General features: G+C 36.6%; 3 protein-coding genes across 3 annotated transcripts; 2 read left to right on the top strand and 1 right to left on the bottom strand.

Annotated features, from left to right (window-relative positions):
* The first annotated feature begins 1,766 nt into the window (after positions 1–1,766).
* Positions 1,767–3,699, top strand: LOC121802394. The gene is made up of 6 exons (XM_042202060.1): positions 1,767–1,927; positions 2,005–2,208; positions 2,765–2,931; positions 3,085–3,166; positions 3,248–3,316; positions 3,428–3,699. The coding sequence occupies exons 1-6, from the start codon at positions 1,853–1,855 to the stop codon at positions 3,599–3,601; spliced, it is 771 nt and encodes a 256-aa protein (XP_042057994.1). The 5' UTR covers positions 1,767–1,852; the 3' UTR covers positions 3,602–3,699.
* A 3,777-nt stretch (positions 3,700–7,476) lies between these two features.
* Positions 7,477–10,017, top strand: LOC121802403 (protein MODIFYING WALL LIGNIN-1-like). The gene is made up of 3 exons (XM_042202073.1): positions 7,477–7,759; positions 8,959–9,161; positions 9,450–10,017. The coding sequence occupies exons 1-3, from the start codon at positions 7,664–7,666 to the stop codon at positions 9,787–9,789; spliced, it is 639 nt and encodes a 212-aa protein (XP_042058007.1). The 5' UTR covers positions 7,477–7,663; the 3' UTR covers positions 9,790–10,017.
* Positions 10,018–10,552: 535 nt separating this feature from the next.
* On the bottom strand, positions 10,553–13,501 carry LOC121802410 (cell division cycle 20.2, cofactor of APC complex-like). The gene is made up of 5 exons (XM_042202084.1): positions 13,012–13,501; positions 12,059–12,334; positions 11,698–11,967; positions 11,024–11,605; positions 10,553–10,943 (listed from the first exon to the last, which is right to left on the bottom strand). Exons 1-5 carry the CDS (start codon positions 13,111–13,113, stop codon positions 10,800–10,802), a joined length of 1,374 nt encoding a protein of 457 aa, XP_042058018.1. The 5' UTR covers positions 13,114–13,501; the 3' UTR covers positions 10,553–10,799.
* Positions 13,502–17,021: the final 3,520 nt, after the last annotated feature.

Consider the following 17,021-nt stretch of genomic DNA (forward strand, 5'->3'; position numbering starts at 1 on the left):
AATTACCACGCGGCGGGATTGAAGAGGCATCTTCATTTGTGTGGCGACACGTGGTGCCTCATATTATGACACGCGGGGTACGCGGAATTGAAAAAAACTACCTCATGCATGCGACCTTTAGACGACAAAGGTAATTGAAAATAATTCTTACTAATTATTTAGACGACTTTGATATGTTTGTTCATAAAATCTTTGCTACTCTTTTATTATCTTGATAATATCCGTCAAAATATACATGTTCCGAATCTGACGCTTGATTAGTATGTTTTCTATTTCATACATTATAGTATAATATTGAAATTATGTGGAGTACTATTAGTATTCGATTAGATTGATAGAGCTCATTCTCAAATCGAATAGTATTTGAGTACGTTAAATTATTTGTATAAAGGGTTACATATAGTTTATAGCACGAGCTTCCAACAAATTTTAATTTATAGCCTCCATTTTGATTTTTTTTATATAGCTTTAACTTTGAGAATGTCTGATTATTGCCAAAATCACACAAAACTAATTATGTAGTCGATGTTCTTTTCAATAATTAGACCTCAATCGACGACCAGTCACCATGAAAGTAGAGAAATTTTCAATAATTGGTAGTCATTTGTCCTAAGTAGTAAGTCCTATATATTATGGTTAAAGTCTCACTTAAAAGTTAACACTCCTTAACTAACCATAAGGAGAGACTCTGACCACATTTTGGTGGTCCGATTATGATGGAAACTTCTAACTAAAAAATCTCTTAAATGTGTAATACATTAGGCATCGGTCTGTGTGATCAATTGTTGTTTTAGGTGTTTATTACCCCCTCCGTCCCCGAATAAGAGTAGCTAATTTTCATTTTAGGCCGTCCCTCATTAGGAGTCACTCTTCATTTTTACCATAAATGGTAGTAGGCCCCACATTCCACTAACTCACTCCCCTCACATTTATTATAAAACCAATATAAAATGTGGGTCTCACATTCCACTAACTTTTTCAACCAACTTTTCTTTATATTTCTTAAAACTCGTGCCCGGTCAAAGAGCGACTCCTATTAGGGGATGGAGGGAGTAGTAAATAACAAGTACTATCACATTTAAGTGTGATTGTGACTACTATCATTGTTTTATTTAAGATGTACTATATTTTCTTCTTTTTTTTTTAAATTAATTTAATAATGATTCTTTATTTACCTTTCTTAGGAACGAATCTTGAATTATCGGATGGGTGACAATATCTTACCAATTGAATTGTATACTGTTGTCACCTTTCTTCTTGAATTTATTCCAAATAAAATGTCATCTTTTTATTAAAATATTTATTCTTTTTCTAACGAATCAATGAAAATGATGTCTCATTCAATAAAATAGTCATGTTGATGGAAAATAAATGAAATACCAAGTCTAGAACTATATGGAATAATAAAGAATTACAAAAAGCAAAATCCATGGTGGATAACATAGTTGATGGGTGACAATATCTTACCAATTGAATTGTATACTGTTGTCACCTTTCTTCTTGAATTTATTCCATATAAAATGTCATCTTTTTATTAAAATATTTATTCTTTTTCTAACGAATCAATAAAAATGATGTCTCATTCAATAAAATAGTCATGTTGATGGAAAATAAAAGAAATACCAAGTCCAGAACTATATGGAATAATAAAGAATTACAAAAAAACAAAATCCATGGTGGATAACATAGTTGAGGAGAATAAACACGTTGACGTGTTCTCATTCTACTGGCCAGTTTCGTAAATCCAAATACAGGGCGTGTGGCTCTCCTCTTCCAACTCTATCTTACAAATCCAATTCCTACCAACAATCCTCCACCTGTCTCACACACAGTGAGAAGTGAGAACTGAGCCATGGCTGCTTCCTCTTCCTACACAGTCTCTCTCAACACCAACACCTCCAATCTCTTGCACCCTCAATTTCTTCAGGTATATATACCTTTTCCTCAGCATTTTCAAGAATGCTTGTAGTATTTTTTTTTGTAATAATGAATTTGTTGGAACAGAAAAGCAGTTTCCAAGGTGTGTCAGTGCAAGAAGGGAAAAGGGGTGTGTTCAATCCACTTGTTTTGGAGGGAATTGGGAGTGTGAAAAGGAGAGGGTTTGAGGTAAATGCAAGAGCTGGAACTGCCAAGAATATTGAGGTTGAAGTTGATAAGCCATTGGGATTGACTCTAGGCCAAAAGCAAGGTGGTGGAGTCGTCATCACTGTGAGTAATAAAGACTGAATCATGACAAAAAAAAATATTGTTTGGTTTGAAAGATACTTTTAAAACATATGAGATGATACTTGCTAGTGTACACTTCTTATATTTTCTTTCCCCTTAGTTTGAAGGCAAGATTACTTTTATTGGAGGAGAAATGCTATGACTCTTCATCTTGTGATAATCCGTCTAAAATTATGTTGTGAGCTTCAATCCCATAAATCGAACATAATACATATTTCAATAATGATCGTCAATGTTTTCAATCGAACGACTCCTTAGAATACTAGAGATAAATAATAGATTATGCCTTGTTTTTTTTCCTCTTTGTTTGGTAGAACTCATTTCTTGGCTCGGACTGATTTTGATGGCATGCTTTTGAGTCTCGGGGTGATGCTGCTATGTCGTGTACTTTGCTTACTAGAATTTCGGGTTTGAAGCATTTTCAGTAATAGAAAAAAGTATATTTCCTAATAAGTGCCATATTTTTTAAGGGTGAATATTCGATTTTGTTTCGTTGTTTTAGCATTTTATATGAAAATATCTCAACCTTACGATTCAGGCTGTCGAAAATGGAGGGAATGCAGCACGAGCCGGGCTGAAGGCTGGGGACCAAGTGCTCTACACAAGCAGCTTCTTTGGTGATGAGCTTTGGCCTGCTGATAAGCTTGGATTTACCAAAACTGCCATTCAGGCTAAGCCTGATTCTGTTTATTTTGTTGTCAACAGGTTTCTTATTTTTTCTCACTCTTTATTACTATCATTTATTCAATAAATATATATATATATATATATATATATATATATATATATATAGGGATATAATCAAATGCAAACTCTAAATATTGTACAAACTCAAAACTATGACCTCTTTTGGTGCAGAGGGGCCGAAGTTGATGTGAAAAGGCTACCTAAGCGTCCCGCTCCGCCTGCATTTGGGAGGAAACTCACCGATTCGCAAAAGGCACTATTTCTCTCTTAGTCATACACAATAAGAATTATCCGTGCATAAACACATGAATTCGAAATAAATCGCGTGTTTCAGGCTCGTGCTACTCACATTTGCCTCGATTGCGGTTACATTTACACCCTTTCAAAGCCCTTCGACGATCAAGTAAGTTTTTGCTTTTATCCTTTAAAACATTAGTTTAAAACATAGTTATAAAATCTTCGCACCAAACGAGATGCTATAATTTTTGTTTCTTTGATGATGTGGCGCGTGCAGCCGGACGAGTACGCGTGCCCGCAGTGCAGAGCACCAAAGAAGAGGTTTGCAAGGTATGATGTGGAGACAGGGAAGGCTATTGGTGGAGGTGCAAATTTGCCCATTGGAGTCATCATAGGCCTTCTTGTTGGTGTTGGTGGTGTTGGAGCTTTGCTTGTTTATGGCCTTCAGTAATAGTAGTACAATTATTTTCTATTACTACTATCAATCTTTTCTTTTGTCACACCTCTATTAAATTCTTCCAAATATATATACAAACATCTTTGTATCCATGTCTTTTTGTGACACTTAACTTGATACTGACACAAGCTGGGGAATTGGATTCTAATCCAAATCTTTGAGACATATATATTGTTGCCCAATCTATTTAATTTCCATACCAACTCTCCACTTTACACAAAATACATATGATCCATGCATATGATGAAAACAATGAAAAATCAGTTAGGAAAAATCATGAAGTTTGAATTTGTTCTCAGTTATCCAATACGAAAAGAAACAAGTCGTTTATGTGTATCATATTGTTGATATTTTTCGATGAAACAATGTCATTTTCTTTGAATAGACTATGTAATTCATGTATCAGTATGATTCTTTGACTACCATATCAAATATAATTTCACCAATTTTTTTTGTTGTGAGATACTTACGAAGAAATTCAAACTTCATGGTTTTTCAATCAATTTTTAAAATTACGGACATAATTTATAGCATAAAATCAAGAAATAAATCAAACACCATGTATAAATTCGTTTCCGCTACATATAATTACTTTTTCTAGGCATCATATATATTACCACATTAAAAAAATTATAATTATGTTACAACGTGTCTTTCCTCTCTTTTCTACCGAAATATCACATGGTATCTATCGATATTCACAAAATATAACAATTCACGTGTCATCTTATTTTTATAGTTGGATATTCAATCAGATGATAATTGACAAAGGTGTTTTCCCGTTTTAGAGATATTTATGTTGTCTCCTGCGTCCAAATGTATAAAAGTAACGAATTCATTGTGTTATACTATAACAAAAAAAATAACTATGGTATCAAATGTATAAAATTAATAAATTCGCTACTATACTAAAAGAAATATGCTCGCCAATGAATTCATTGTGTTAGTTACTATACCAAAAACATATCTATTGCATCGAGCGTATAGAATTAGTGAATTCGTTTTAGTATTTACTAATAGTACTAATAAAAGAAACTTGCTATCAGTATGTGGTAGCGCAGTTGGTAGCGCGGAGCTATGGTGGCCTTGATGTCACGGGTTTAAACCCCACCACCTACTGAGAGACTTTTGGCCTTAATCAGCAAGTTCGGTCGAGTAGTATTAATCCGATTTTGCCAAAGGCGAATTCGGAACACCTATGGTGTATAATATAATAAACATATTTGCTCGGCAATTAATTAACTCATTGTGTTATTTTTAATGTCATACAGTCATACTACTATTAATAATTGTCAAAATCCATTATGATAACACTGATTAAATTGTTCCACAATAAAGTCAAAAGAAGAGAATAAAGAATAAGTACTATACCTTTTAAATTAGTGGTGCTGTAATCACTATTATTCAATCAATCAATTCTATGAGCTCTATATTTCATTTCACTGGGTTATATTTATTGTATTTTTTCCTAATTGAATTTTAAAATTTATGTAAGTTTATATTTTAATAAAATACGCACTATATTTTAAGTTATGATGTGGGTTAAAAGCCTAATCCAAATGATGGATGTGAGAGCATCCGCAGCGGTGGCGAAAGACGCCACCGCCGTCCGCGCCGTTGGCAAGGCGCAGGACCGCCGCCGCTGCCGCCGCGCCGCTGGCACGGCGCTGCTCGATGTATCGAGCACGTCCGTGCCAGCGGACGCACACGTGGCGCGCTCCCATTCGTCAACGGCATAGCCGTTGTGTTTAAACTTTTTTTTATTTTTTTTTTTAAAAATCGGTATTTAATTATAAATAATGCTAAAAAATAAAAAATAAAATATTTTCCAAATCCCAAAAATATGGCCGTTTTTTTCCCGTTTTTTCTGAATTTTTTTGATTTTTTTTTATTTTTTTTTCCCCAAAATCATCTATAAATACACACATTCATCATCCATTTATCACATCAAATCATCTCTCATTCATCTCTCATTCATAATTCTCATACAAACTATCAACACATTCATCACCCACTCAAAATCTCAAATGGATTTCACCCATATTATGGCGGAAGCGGAACGCGAAGAACAAGAATACTACGAACAACATCGTGCCGCTTACGAAGCATATGTCGCGGCGAATACCCCTGCTCCTCCTCCTCAACGAACCAGATCAAATCGACGGTACATCCATCGTGACCGGGAGGGAGCCCACGAAAGGCTCGTTGCCGACTACTTTGCCGACCAGCCGCGGTTTCCGGCAGATTACTTCAGGCGCCGTTTTCGCATGTCAAAGCGCTTGTTCATGCGAATTGTCAACACATTGTCCGCACGTGTTGAATACTTTCAAACAGATGTAGATGCAGCCGGCCGGCAAAGTATCACGGCGTTGCAGAAGTGTACGTGTGCCATCCGACAACTCGCTACTGGGCAAACGGCCGACATGTTCGACGAGTATTTGCATATCGGTGAGTCCACTGGAATCCTATGTTTAAAGAATTTTTGCGAGGGCGTTCGTTCTGCTTTTGGGGATGAATTCCTTCGAGCACCCACCACTGATGATTGCCAACGGTTGCTTCGTCTTCATGAATCAGTCCATGGCTTTCCCGGAATGCTTGGCAGCATTGACTGCATGCATTGGAGGTGGAAGAATTGTCCGACTGCTTGGAGGGGGCAACACTTGAGCGGTCACAAAGGCGGCGGCCCAACGCTTATCCTTGAGGCGGTCGCCGACTACCGCCTATGGATTTGGCATGCATATTTCGGCGTTGCTGGATCCAACAACGACTTGAATGTGCTATATTCGTCACCACTCTTCAATGATGTGATGAATGGTGTAGCACCGGCGATCGACTTCACCATCAACGGAAATATATACCGCATGGGTTACTATCTCGCCGATGGTATCTACCCAAGGTGGTCGACGTTCGTGAAGACGCTCCACATCCCGCACGACCCGAGACGGGTTCTTTTTGCGCAGCGTCAAGAGTCAGCGCGGAAAGATGTCGAAAGAGCCTTCGGGGTCCTTCAAGCTCGATTCAACATTGTGAAGGCCCCGGCTCGGCTGTGGTACGTGAATAATATCGCCGACATCATGTTCACGTGTATTATATTACACAACATGATTATAGCCGACGAAGGGCCGAGGGCGGCTAGCTTCTACGACGAGGACGAAGCCGGAAGCTCAACAGCGAGGTCTCCCCTACGCCGAGGCGAGCATACGACGGTTGGCCAGAGGATCGAGACAAGACACACAATGCGCGATACTCGAATCCACAATCAACTACAAGAAGACCTAATCAACCACATGTGGGCGAAATTCGGCAACGAGTAGTGTCATTTTTAATTTTTAGGATTTTAATTATGTAATTTTTAATTTTTAGGATTTTAATTATGTAATTTTTAATTTTTAGGATTTTAATTATGCAATGTTTAATTTTATTTGTCATTTGTAATATTTATTGTGGGTTTTAAATGAATTTTAATATTATGGAAATGTTTTTGTGTAATTGAATTTTATATTAATTGTGCTCGTCCTTGCGGAAGAGCACAGTTGTGGGTGTTGTGCTCTTGCCAGAGAGCAGGCATGAATAGTACCGCCCGGGCCCACAACCGTGCCGCTGGCAAGAGCACGGTTGTGGATGCTCTGAGACCATCAAATTTTTTTGATTAATTTCAAACTCATTAATACTTCATTAAACGCAACTCTTTCAATAAATGCAATAAATCGAAAGATATAACCAAGCAGTAATAAAACAAATAAAATGCCAAAAGATACTTCAAAAATAAATATTTCAATTTACAAAATATGAAAAAAATACTATTAGTAATATATCTTCTTGTCTTTATTTAAGCCAAAGAACTCGACAAATTACAGAAAACAACAAAAATCATCCCTCTCTCTCTCTCTCTCAATAGAAGAATCTCAGTTCTCAGTTGGCACTTGCCACAAATCCTTTCTTTTATGAAATGCATATACTGTAACACACCTTTACTCAATGCTATAGGTTTTTCTTCAAAAAAAAGCAGCCTTTTTTTCAATACAGAGAAAGCTTTAGAGAGAGAGAAGAGAAGGAATGGAGAGACGAGTGATTATAGTGTGCTGTGTTGTGGGTTTTCTTGGGCTGTTATCAGCTGCCACAGGCTTTGCTGCTGAGGCTAAGAGGATTAAGGTATATTTTTGCTTTACTCAAATTTCATTTTTTGCTTTTTATATGTTTGCATTCATTCATATTTTGTTTGGTTCTTCACACTTATAATGGTTTTAGATTTCCCCTCTAGCTAATTCAAGTAGGGCTTTTTTATTTCCTGAAAAGGGAAATGTTTGATGGATTTGTCAAAGCTCTGTTTTTGAAGCTTTTAGGCAAAAAGGTTGGATAGTTCATTTGATTGAAGCTAAAATAGCAATTTAAAGATTGGATTGTGAACTTGTTTTGGTGAATATTAGGATTTGATTTGCAGAAAGAGAGTTGAATGTGATGGTAAATAACTGATGTAGTTTGCAAGAATTAGACAGAAACAAGGTTTTCTTGTTATTTTTGCATTATTTAAAGTAGTATTGATTTTGAAATGTATGTAAATAAAATTATTTGAGTCTTAGTTCCATGTTTTAGGTGATTCAGTCTCTCTTTTAGTTTCCTTAATTTTGTAATGTGATTTTATATGGATGCAGTGTTTCATCTTGCTGTATTGAGCATATATATTTAGTTTATATCTACATAGTTTTCGTATTTTTCGTGAATTTTATTTAGTGAATAAGAGAGGAGAAAATAAGAAAGATAAGCCCCATTCTCAGTTACCTGCAAAAGAGAGAAGTAGGGATATGCATATCTCTATTTGTCTCAATTAGCCTCGGGTATCAGCCGTTTCAAGAGCTAGTTTACTACTAATACTTCCTGGTGCCTCATAATCGGATCATATCATATTATGTTTGATTGCACAAGCTGAGGAATTTCTGAGTAAATTCAGTAGATGTGAAGTAGCTCTGGAAAATTAACTGTACAAGGCTCGTTTTTTTCGTCCATTTTCCTCACTGATTATTTGATTTCTTGAGCTTGTTGAATTCTCAGTGGTATGTGTGAACCTGCAAAAAAACGATAAGACTCTAAACCCGCACCAATCAGTTTCATTCCCTTACCTTTTCTTGACATGCATAACTTAGTATCGAATATTTATCATCTAAAACTCTGTGTATTGTATTCTGATCGCTCGACTAGGTTGTTCTGATCAATTTGCTGATAGTTGGAAATTTTTACGTTTCTTGTAGTCCTACGAAGTGTGTTGCAAGTCGTTGTGTTGGCTCATCTTTTGCTTTATTTTTCAGCCAAATTTCTCGTTCAAGTCTTTAATTCAATGCCTTGTCGTGCTGCAGGGTAGCCAAGTCATGTTTCCATCCCCTTCTACGTGTGTATATCCGAGGAGTCCTGCGCTAGTCCTCGGCTTGACTGCAGCTGTTTCTCTCATGATGGCTCAAATTATAATCAACATTTCGACTGGATGCATTTGCTGCTGGAGAGTCTCCCATCAATCAAGCTCTAGTTGGACTACAGCCCTCGTGTGCTTTGTCGTCTCCTGGTAACTAATCCTCTATCACGTCGTTTCTATGTATAACGCTCATGAAGTCGTGTGAATTCCCCAAATGTGATCGTGCATGATTATGTGATGCATATTTGGTTATCTTGAATGCAACGAAAAATGGCTTGATATGCTCCTCGTCGTTCTTCTTGGACAAGAAAACACGGGAGCCGGTAATTGGTAGGGTCACGGTAAATATCACTTGGAAAAACCATGAGTTTGGTCATAGGATAATTGAGAAAAACGATAAAATTCATCGTTCATACGACTGATTTTCAAAATGTTCAGGTTCACATTCGTCGTCGCGTTTCTTCTGTTGCTCACCGGCGCGGCTCTCAACAACCAGCACGGCGAGGAGAACCTATACTTCGGCAACTACTACTGTTACGTCGTGAAACCGGGTGTTTTTGCTGGAGCCGCAGTCCTGTCCCTCGCCAGTGTGACTCTCGGGATCTTCTACTACCTCGCCTTAATCTCCGGTAAGGATGGGAGCGAAGCGTGGGGCGCACCTGTTCCTCCCGGCCGGGGTGCGATTGCCATGGGACAACCTCAGTTCCCGCCACAGGACACGGAGGCCCCTCCGGTCTTCGTGCACGAGGACACGTACATGAGGCGGCAGTTCACGTAGGTTTTCGAGCTCGGGAGCTATGGTGGTTGGTGGTGAGGAGTCTGTTGATACGAATACACATAGTTTTGTTTGTTTGTTCAGAGATTGTTTCTAGTTTTCTCATGTTTTACTTGTATTTTTCCGTTTGGGTATATTATTTTTGTAGGCAAAAGTGCAACTATGATTCCAAAGGGCAAATATTTTTTGGAAGCGGGTACTTGTTGAGAAAATAAATAATTTTTTTAAAAAGTTTGAACTCCTACTATAAATTATCGGTTGTAAATCATAGCTTATATTAATAAGAAACTACAAACAAGTTACAAAATAAATGGGGGTGTTATTGTAGATAGTAAAATCATCTATCCATATCTACTATAACATCCACATGTTACTAGTATTATTATTTACTTATTCCGTCCACGATTTAAATTGTCACTTTGACTCTCTACGTGGATTTTAAGAATTATGGAAGAAAGTAGGTGAAAAAATTAGTGTCAAATTTTGTTCTTATATGTTATTAATTTTATAATGAAATTTGAATGTAATACTCTCTCCCATGTTACTTGCACTTTTCTGTTTCGGATCATCCCAAACTATTTATATTAATTCTATTTTTCAGTAAGAATTAGGATATTTAATTAATATATTATTATTAATTAAGTATTCTCTGATTTCTCAAATTTACTACCACTCACACTAAATGATCATAACAGTTTATTCAGCATATGTGAATATTAGAGTAGATTTGTTACATGAATAGAAAGGATTAAGTACAATGATGATGTGGTCATGAGTGGTTTTATTTGTATATATGAATAATTTAGAATACATTTGTCACAATCTGTGACTCCATCATGTACAAAAGAAATTTACATGTGAAAATCAACACAATCAAATCATGAAGTTGAGCTCAGAATTCACCAAATCTTTACATGAAATAGAAAGAATGAAAAAAACGAAGTATAAAAACTCTGATAAATCTGCTCTCTTCTCTCTCAGTCTCTGCAGCTATCAGAAAACGAGCACACGGCTTATCTGATGCGATTCAAGTGAGCAAACGGCTCAGCAGCTGCTGTCTTTGGTGTCGTCTCGGCTACTTCGGGTTTCCCAAACACGTTCCAGAACCTAAGAGTTTCATCCCCTGCTGCAGATGCGACTGTGCATCCATCCGGGCTCTGGAAATACACGAGGATATGTCAAAAAAAGGCGAACATGCACGTTTAGATCTCTTAATGTGTGATAAAATGGTATATACCTGAGCCATGTAAAGGACTCTAGAGGTATGTCCAGTGAGCTCTGCCACTTTTGCCATTGAAGGATACTTCCATAGAGTGAGCTGATTCTGAGTGAAACCGTGAGAGCTCAGCAGTTCGCGCTCGTTTTTGTTCCACAGAAGCGCGCAGACCTGTGAGCCTGTGTCCACCGAGTTCAAGCACGCACCAGTGTGTGTGTTCCAGAACTTTATGCACCTGTCGCCTCCTCCTCCACCAGTGGCAAGAAGATTGCCCTGGAACGGACACCATGCAAGTGCCTTGACAGCAGCTGTGTGGTCCTCGAGCCTGTGAAGCCACTGCGTGGGAGCATTTGAGGACGCCATGGACCTGTCCCATATATGAAGGAGATTGTCGTTTCCACCACTGGCCAATTGCTGGCCAGAGGCTGACCATTTGAGCCCGCAGGCTTCTTGCTGATGGCCTCGGTAGGTTTCAACGACATGCGCCCTCACCCTGACATCGTTGTTGATGATCCGACTATCCATCCCTCCTGTAGTCAAGATGTGGTTGTTCCAGTCCATAACACCAACTCTTGCTGTGTGGCCGCCTCTCAAAGTTCTCAGCTGCAGAACACGAAAGATTCAGCGTTTTAGAAATTGAAAAGAGCAAGACAGAACAATCAACAAGGTACACACAAACATGAAAAGGAACTTACAAGTTTGTTAGCAGTCGAGTCCCATAACTGAACCTCGGAGTTATTCATACCAATGGCGATGTGCCTTCCATCGGGAGCCCACTTGATACTGGTCACGGGGCCGCATTCATCATCGACAGTAACAAGTTCCGAGGTGCTCCCATCTGAGGCATCCCACAAATAGACAGTACTTCCAAGAGCAATCGAAAGAACATTGCTGCTTCCCCAATCTAGCAAGTTCAAATAGTAGTCATCCAGAATATCAGGGGCGTCTAATGTCCTCTCCGAAGTCTGTAACAAACATCCAATTCATTAGCATCTAAACATCTATTAGAGTAAGCATAACCCCACTACAGCTTTCAATATGAAGGATGGCACCAACCTGTGGAATGTGGCGACGAGGTTTGGCAGTTTTCGGTTGGTGTGCAGCCACTGAGAAGTCACTCGGAATGGCCTCGACTATAGTAGGTGGCTTATTCTTGAAAGCCAGAATTCGGGTTCTGTTCATGTTGAAGGTTTCTGCAAGCTGCTTCCTATATGCCTCCCTAGATGGAGAAGAGTTGATAGATGGATTTTCCTTACCTTTCTTACCTTCTGTAAGCATGGTATGCGCATAATCAAAATCCATTGCCGATCTATTAGGAATGAACCGATCCAACTGCCAACAGAAACAAAAATTATTGAAATGAATAACTCAGAAAAACATCACACATAATTGGCTAACTAGAGAAGGTCTTTCATAAACAAATCATTCGAGTAAACCAACACCATTTATGAACATAGGCTGACAAACCATATAAAACCAGAAGATTATTCATATGAATGATAAAAGTATAACCAATTAAAAACCAGAAACAACACTAGAACTCTCAAAACGGCCACATCAGTTACAAATGTAGGCTGATAAATTACATCCAGACACCAAAATTCTGTACTCCTTAGCTACTCAAATGCAATGGTTCAGAAAAGAAATTCAAATTACTCGAATGAACTACATGAAAACAGACATTATGATAAACTGAGCTGTTTGTAGCTTTATCACCAAACGAGAAGGCGAAGATAGAACTTATAAACTGTATTCATATACAACAAAACACAATTATAAATGTAGGCTGACAAATCACATCCAGGCCCCAAAATTTTGAACTATTTAGCTACTCAAAATGCAATGTTTCCGAAAAGAAATCCAAATTACTCGAAGCAAACTAAGCGAAAACAGGCATTCTGATAAACCTAGCTGTTTCTAAGCTACATTCATATACGCCACAACAAAATAGTAACTGAATAATGAATTAAATTAAGGAAACACTAAACGATAATGGCACATTAACATACGTTTTCCCGCGAACTTCTTCTCTGGAGAACCTGTTCCTGAAGCGGGAATCGCGATTGGGACTTGTTTGCAGATGCAGATGAACGATTGCTTCCTGTTTCCATCACGTTAGCAACAAAATAACAGAAATCGAATGAAATCACAAAAAGAAACGGATGTGTATATGCGATATACAACTGTTAATACAAATTAATCAAGCAAAAAATCCGTGAGCCGAAGAAAACACAAATTAGAAGGAAAACAAAGCAGCCTGCAGAAAACAGAATTGGTTAGAGAAGAAACCAATCAAGATCCAATGAACAATCGATGAATGTATGAAATAGAGAGAGAGAGAGAGAGAGAGAGAGAGAGAGAGAGAGAGAGAGAGAGAGAGAGAGAGAGAGAGAGTAAGGAATGATTTTTGTGAATTGAATTCTCGAAATTATATACGCATTCAATCTTTGATTAGGGTTTCAATGAGAATTGTGTGAGAATTTTTTTCTTTGCTGTGGTTTGAAGGAGGCTAACGGCTATAATTTGGAGAGAGTCGTTGAGCTGTGCTTACACGAAATTGGTAATGATTTTTAGATATAATAATAATAATAATAATAATAATAATAATAATAATAAAAATAATAATAATAATAATAATAATAATAATCATAATAATAATAAATAAATAAATAAATAATGATGATGATAATAGAAGATTATTAGTATTTAAATTAGTACTCTAAATTTTTTTATTGATTTCTAGTCGGTATCACTTTTTATCTGAAATATAAAATTGTAATTTCTCGTTTTTTTCACAATTGTTACACAAATGTATATATCGTAACTAATGTTACACAAAACCATGTCGTTTCGGATAAATCAATGTCGTTTAATCGACACTCAAATTAGATTGACATTACTTTGTCTATAACAACGATATTGTTTATTGTCACATTATTTGATTTTGTCATATTTTTTTAATTGAAAAAACTGAAAAATTATGAATTACTACTATACTCCAGAATTAGGTTGACAATAAAATCTTAGTTAAGTTATTAACATGAGAAACGTTGTCAATTTAATTGTCACGTTAGCTCCAATTTGTTGCATTGCTTTCATTTTTTGCATCAATTTCTTTTAGGGGGACTCAAACAAATACGAATAGAATGTTTGTATGTTTAAATTAAGAAAAAGAATTCGAAAAAATACCAAAAGATGTCGATAGTACAAATTAATTTTAAGGGGGAAGTGAGAGAAATTGAAAGTTTATGTATTCGAATTAATTTTTATAAGATACTACTAAAATATGTCGAAAGTTAATGCATTTCCGTATAAATAATCCTATTTCAATCCTATATTTCTATCACATTATTTTCAATCTTATCAAATAATCAACTTATCCTTACTTTGCATGTTAGAGCAGGAGTGGTAAATAGGTACTATGAAATTAATGGCATAGGCACACAAACATTTTTGCTAGGATAAGTAAATAAGTCGAGCTATTATTTAATGACAACAATTATTTATTTTTTATACATTTGTTATATGGACGGTCTAGCCTCCATTCTGCTATTATTATATGGACGGTCTAGCTTCCATTCTGTACATATCTCATGGAAAATATCCAGCCTCCATTCCGAAATATCTTATGGAGGGTCTAGCATCTATTTGGAAAATAAATATATTTCAATGGTTGATCTAGCCTCCATCTCAACTCATACTGATGGCCTAGTTTCCATATTTGAATAATCTGTTATGAATTTCTAAAACTCTCAAAGTGAGAGTTTAAGGCTCATTATATGTTTGACTATATATTTCTGGAAATATTTGTTGTGTTTGAAGCCTAATAGCTACTGGTCAATGTTACATGTTTATGAGAATGTGCAAGAAAGTAGTGATATTATGTGAAAATATTACTTTGTGTGGGGACTTTATGATCTTATAAGAATCTTGAAGTTTTCCTTTGCAATTATGGGTTTCCATTTTATATTAATGAAGAAATGCTAAATGAGAGCTATTTGAATACTAAGTGAGTTAATTGAAGCTCGATATGTGATCATGTAAAGTTCTACTTGTTACACAGGTGTGGATACACATACACATGAAATTAAATGACGTGTCAAGTTTTCTTTTTGTTGAATCAGATTAATGAAGAAATGCTAAATGAGAGCTATTTGAATACTAAGTGAGTTAATTGAAGCTCGATATGTGATCATGTAAAGTTCTACTTGTTACACAGGTGTGGATACACATACACATGAAATTAAATGACGTGTCAAGTTTTCTTTTTGTTGAATCAGATTAATCTTAATCGTCATTGCAGGTCATTTATATATCTTTTATTTGAGAAGTCTACTTTATAATATATGAATAAACTACTGAGCTTTTAAAGCTCACCACTCTTCGAATTGTTTGTTTTGCAGATAAAAATCCTCTTACTCTAATGATGTGAATCAAATTGTACATTTTTATTCTCCTAACTTTACATGATTTATATAGTTTAATGCTCGCAAAAGTATGTTTTGTGGTGTAGGAAGAGGAATAAATGGTGAAACAAAGAATGAAGCTCGGATGGTGAAAAAGCTGTCAGAAAGCTCTCAAAATGAGGCACCCGGCCGAGTGTATTGTTTGCCTAATAATTCCACCCGGCCGGATATGATTTTCAGAATACGAAAATTCCAGCAACGTCTCAAAAATGGCCACCCGGCCGGGTCAAATTTCAGCTGCAAAAATCTACCCGGCCGAGCAGGTGAGCGAACTGCAAATTGGCAGTTTATACAGCAGTTTCTTGCGGCAGTTTCAGAGGAGAGAGAGAGGATTTTGGGAGGAGAAATAAGAGCATTGGGGGGAGTTTTGGAGAAAAAAAAAAGGAGAAAAGGGGTTGACGTGAAGGAGTGGAAAAGGGGAAAAAGGCTGCAAAAAGAAAAGGGATTGGAGAGAGACAGAGTTGACGGTGGGAAAGAGAAAGGAGAGAAAGAGAGGAAGAAGAGAGGAGGAAGGTCCGCCCTACTCTCCGACGATCCGACTCCAAATCCCAACTCCACTCATCAAGAGCTTGAATCCTACGGTTTTAATTGCAATTCACCATGTGTTTAGGCTAAGCTTCCTTTGTTGCTCCAAGTTGTAATCTAGGCTTGTATGGATGTTTTTACACCATTGATATCATATGTTTGTGTCCAACAATGTGCTCAATATTTATTCACTATGTTTTTGGCTAATAACGTAGTGATGTTAATTCCTCTGCTATTGTCTCTTTAACATAGTTTAGGAATGATTGATTGTTGGATTGCTATCAAATTAGAATTGTTCAGAGGATAATTTGATAGTGGATTAAGTAGGTGACTATAGTAGATGATCTTTTATTCCCGCGCTTCCGCAGGAATTTAATATCATTGAAAATTAATTCATGGAACAGGTGTTCAGCTGACTGTGAATTATACGTCGCAAACATGTTCAGTGCACGCGATTAGGTTGATGTTTTAATCCCTTCGTATGTTACATTGTTAAAGGTGTAGAATAATACAAGCCTCGTGAGCAACTTGGAGTGACATCTTTCTCCATTTTCGTACCTTAGTTTGTAAGTTTAGTTTATTAATTTTGTCAATTCTTGTTAAATAACCTACGCCTCCTTGTGGTTCGACACTCGAAGTACTACAGTCGACTCTGTACTCTTGTAGATAGATTGTAATATTAGAGCTATTTTATTAAACTTGTGTGTTAATAATCCATTAATATAAAAGTTCGAAAATTACACATCATCTAAGCAGCTGCATCCCCATCAAGTCACCAGTCTTACAATTTTTGGTTATTACCTTTTTATTGATGTGTATTTTTGTTCATTTATAGGCAGGTTGAATGTTTCAGAAAATTGTGTTTAAGTCTTGTTGGCAAGTTATAAGCCTTTTAAAATAAAAAGAGTTTTATGGGTTTTCTACCGTCCTTTGTTTAATATATTTGTATTTTGGAATTTTGATAATCACAACATGATGTGACATCGCTTATTCAGTTTTTAGCTAGTCGAGCAAGGGTGTTACATTTT

This window comes from Salvia splendens, chromosome 1, assembly GCF_004379255.2.
Source record: "Salvia splendens isolate huo1 chromosome 1, SspV2, whole genome shotgun sequence".
NCBI lineage: Eukaryota > Viridiplantae > Streptophyta > Magnoliopsida > Lamiales > Lamiaceae > Salvia > Salvia splendens.

Coding starts and splice junctions, on each gene's coding strand:
- LOC121802403 (XM_042202073.1), top strand. CDS start 7,664: ATGGAGAGACGAGTGATTATAGTGTGCTGTGTTGTGGGTTTTCTTGGG. Junction 7,760..8,958: donor CTGAGGCTAAGAGGATTAAG/GTATATTTTTGC, acceptor GTCGTGCTGCAG/GGTAGCCAAGTCATGTTTCC. Junction 9,162..9,449: donor GTGTGCTTTGTCGTCTCCTG/GTAACTAATCCT, acceptor CAAAATGTTCAG/GTTCACATTCGTCGTCGCGT.
- LOC121802394 (XM_042202060.1), top strand. CDS start 1,853: ATGGCTGCTTCCTCTTCCTACACAGTCTCTCTCAACACCAACACCTCC. Junction 2,209..2,764: donor GTGGTGGAGTCGTCATCACT/GTGAGTAATAAA, acceptor CTTACGATTCAG/GCTGTCGAAAATGGAGGGAA. Junction 3,167..3,247: donor AACTCACCGATTCGCAAAAG/GCACTATTTCTC, acceptor CGCGTGTTTCAG/GCTCGTGCTACTCACATTTG.
- LOC121802410 (XM_042202084.1), bottom strand. CDS start 13,113: ATGGAAACAGGAAGCAATCGTTCATCTGCATCTGCAAACAAGTCCCAA. Junction 11,968..12,058: donor CTCGTCGCCACATTCCACAG/GTTGGTGCCATC, acceptor TGTTTGTTACAG/ACTTCGGAGAGGACATTAGA. Junction 10,944..11,023: donor GAGTCCTTTACATGGCTCAG/GTATATACCATT, acceptor GTGTATTTCCAG/AGCCCGGATGGATGCACAGT.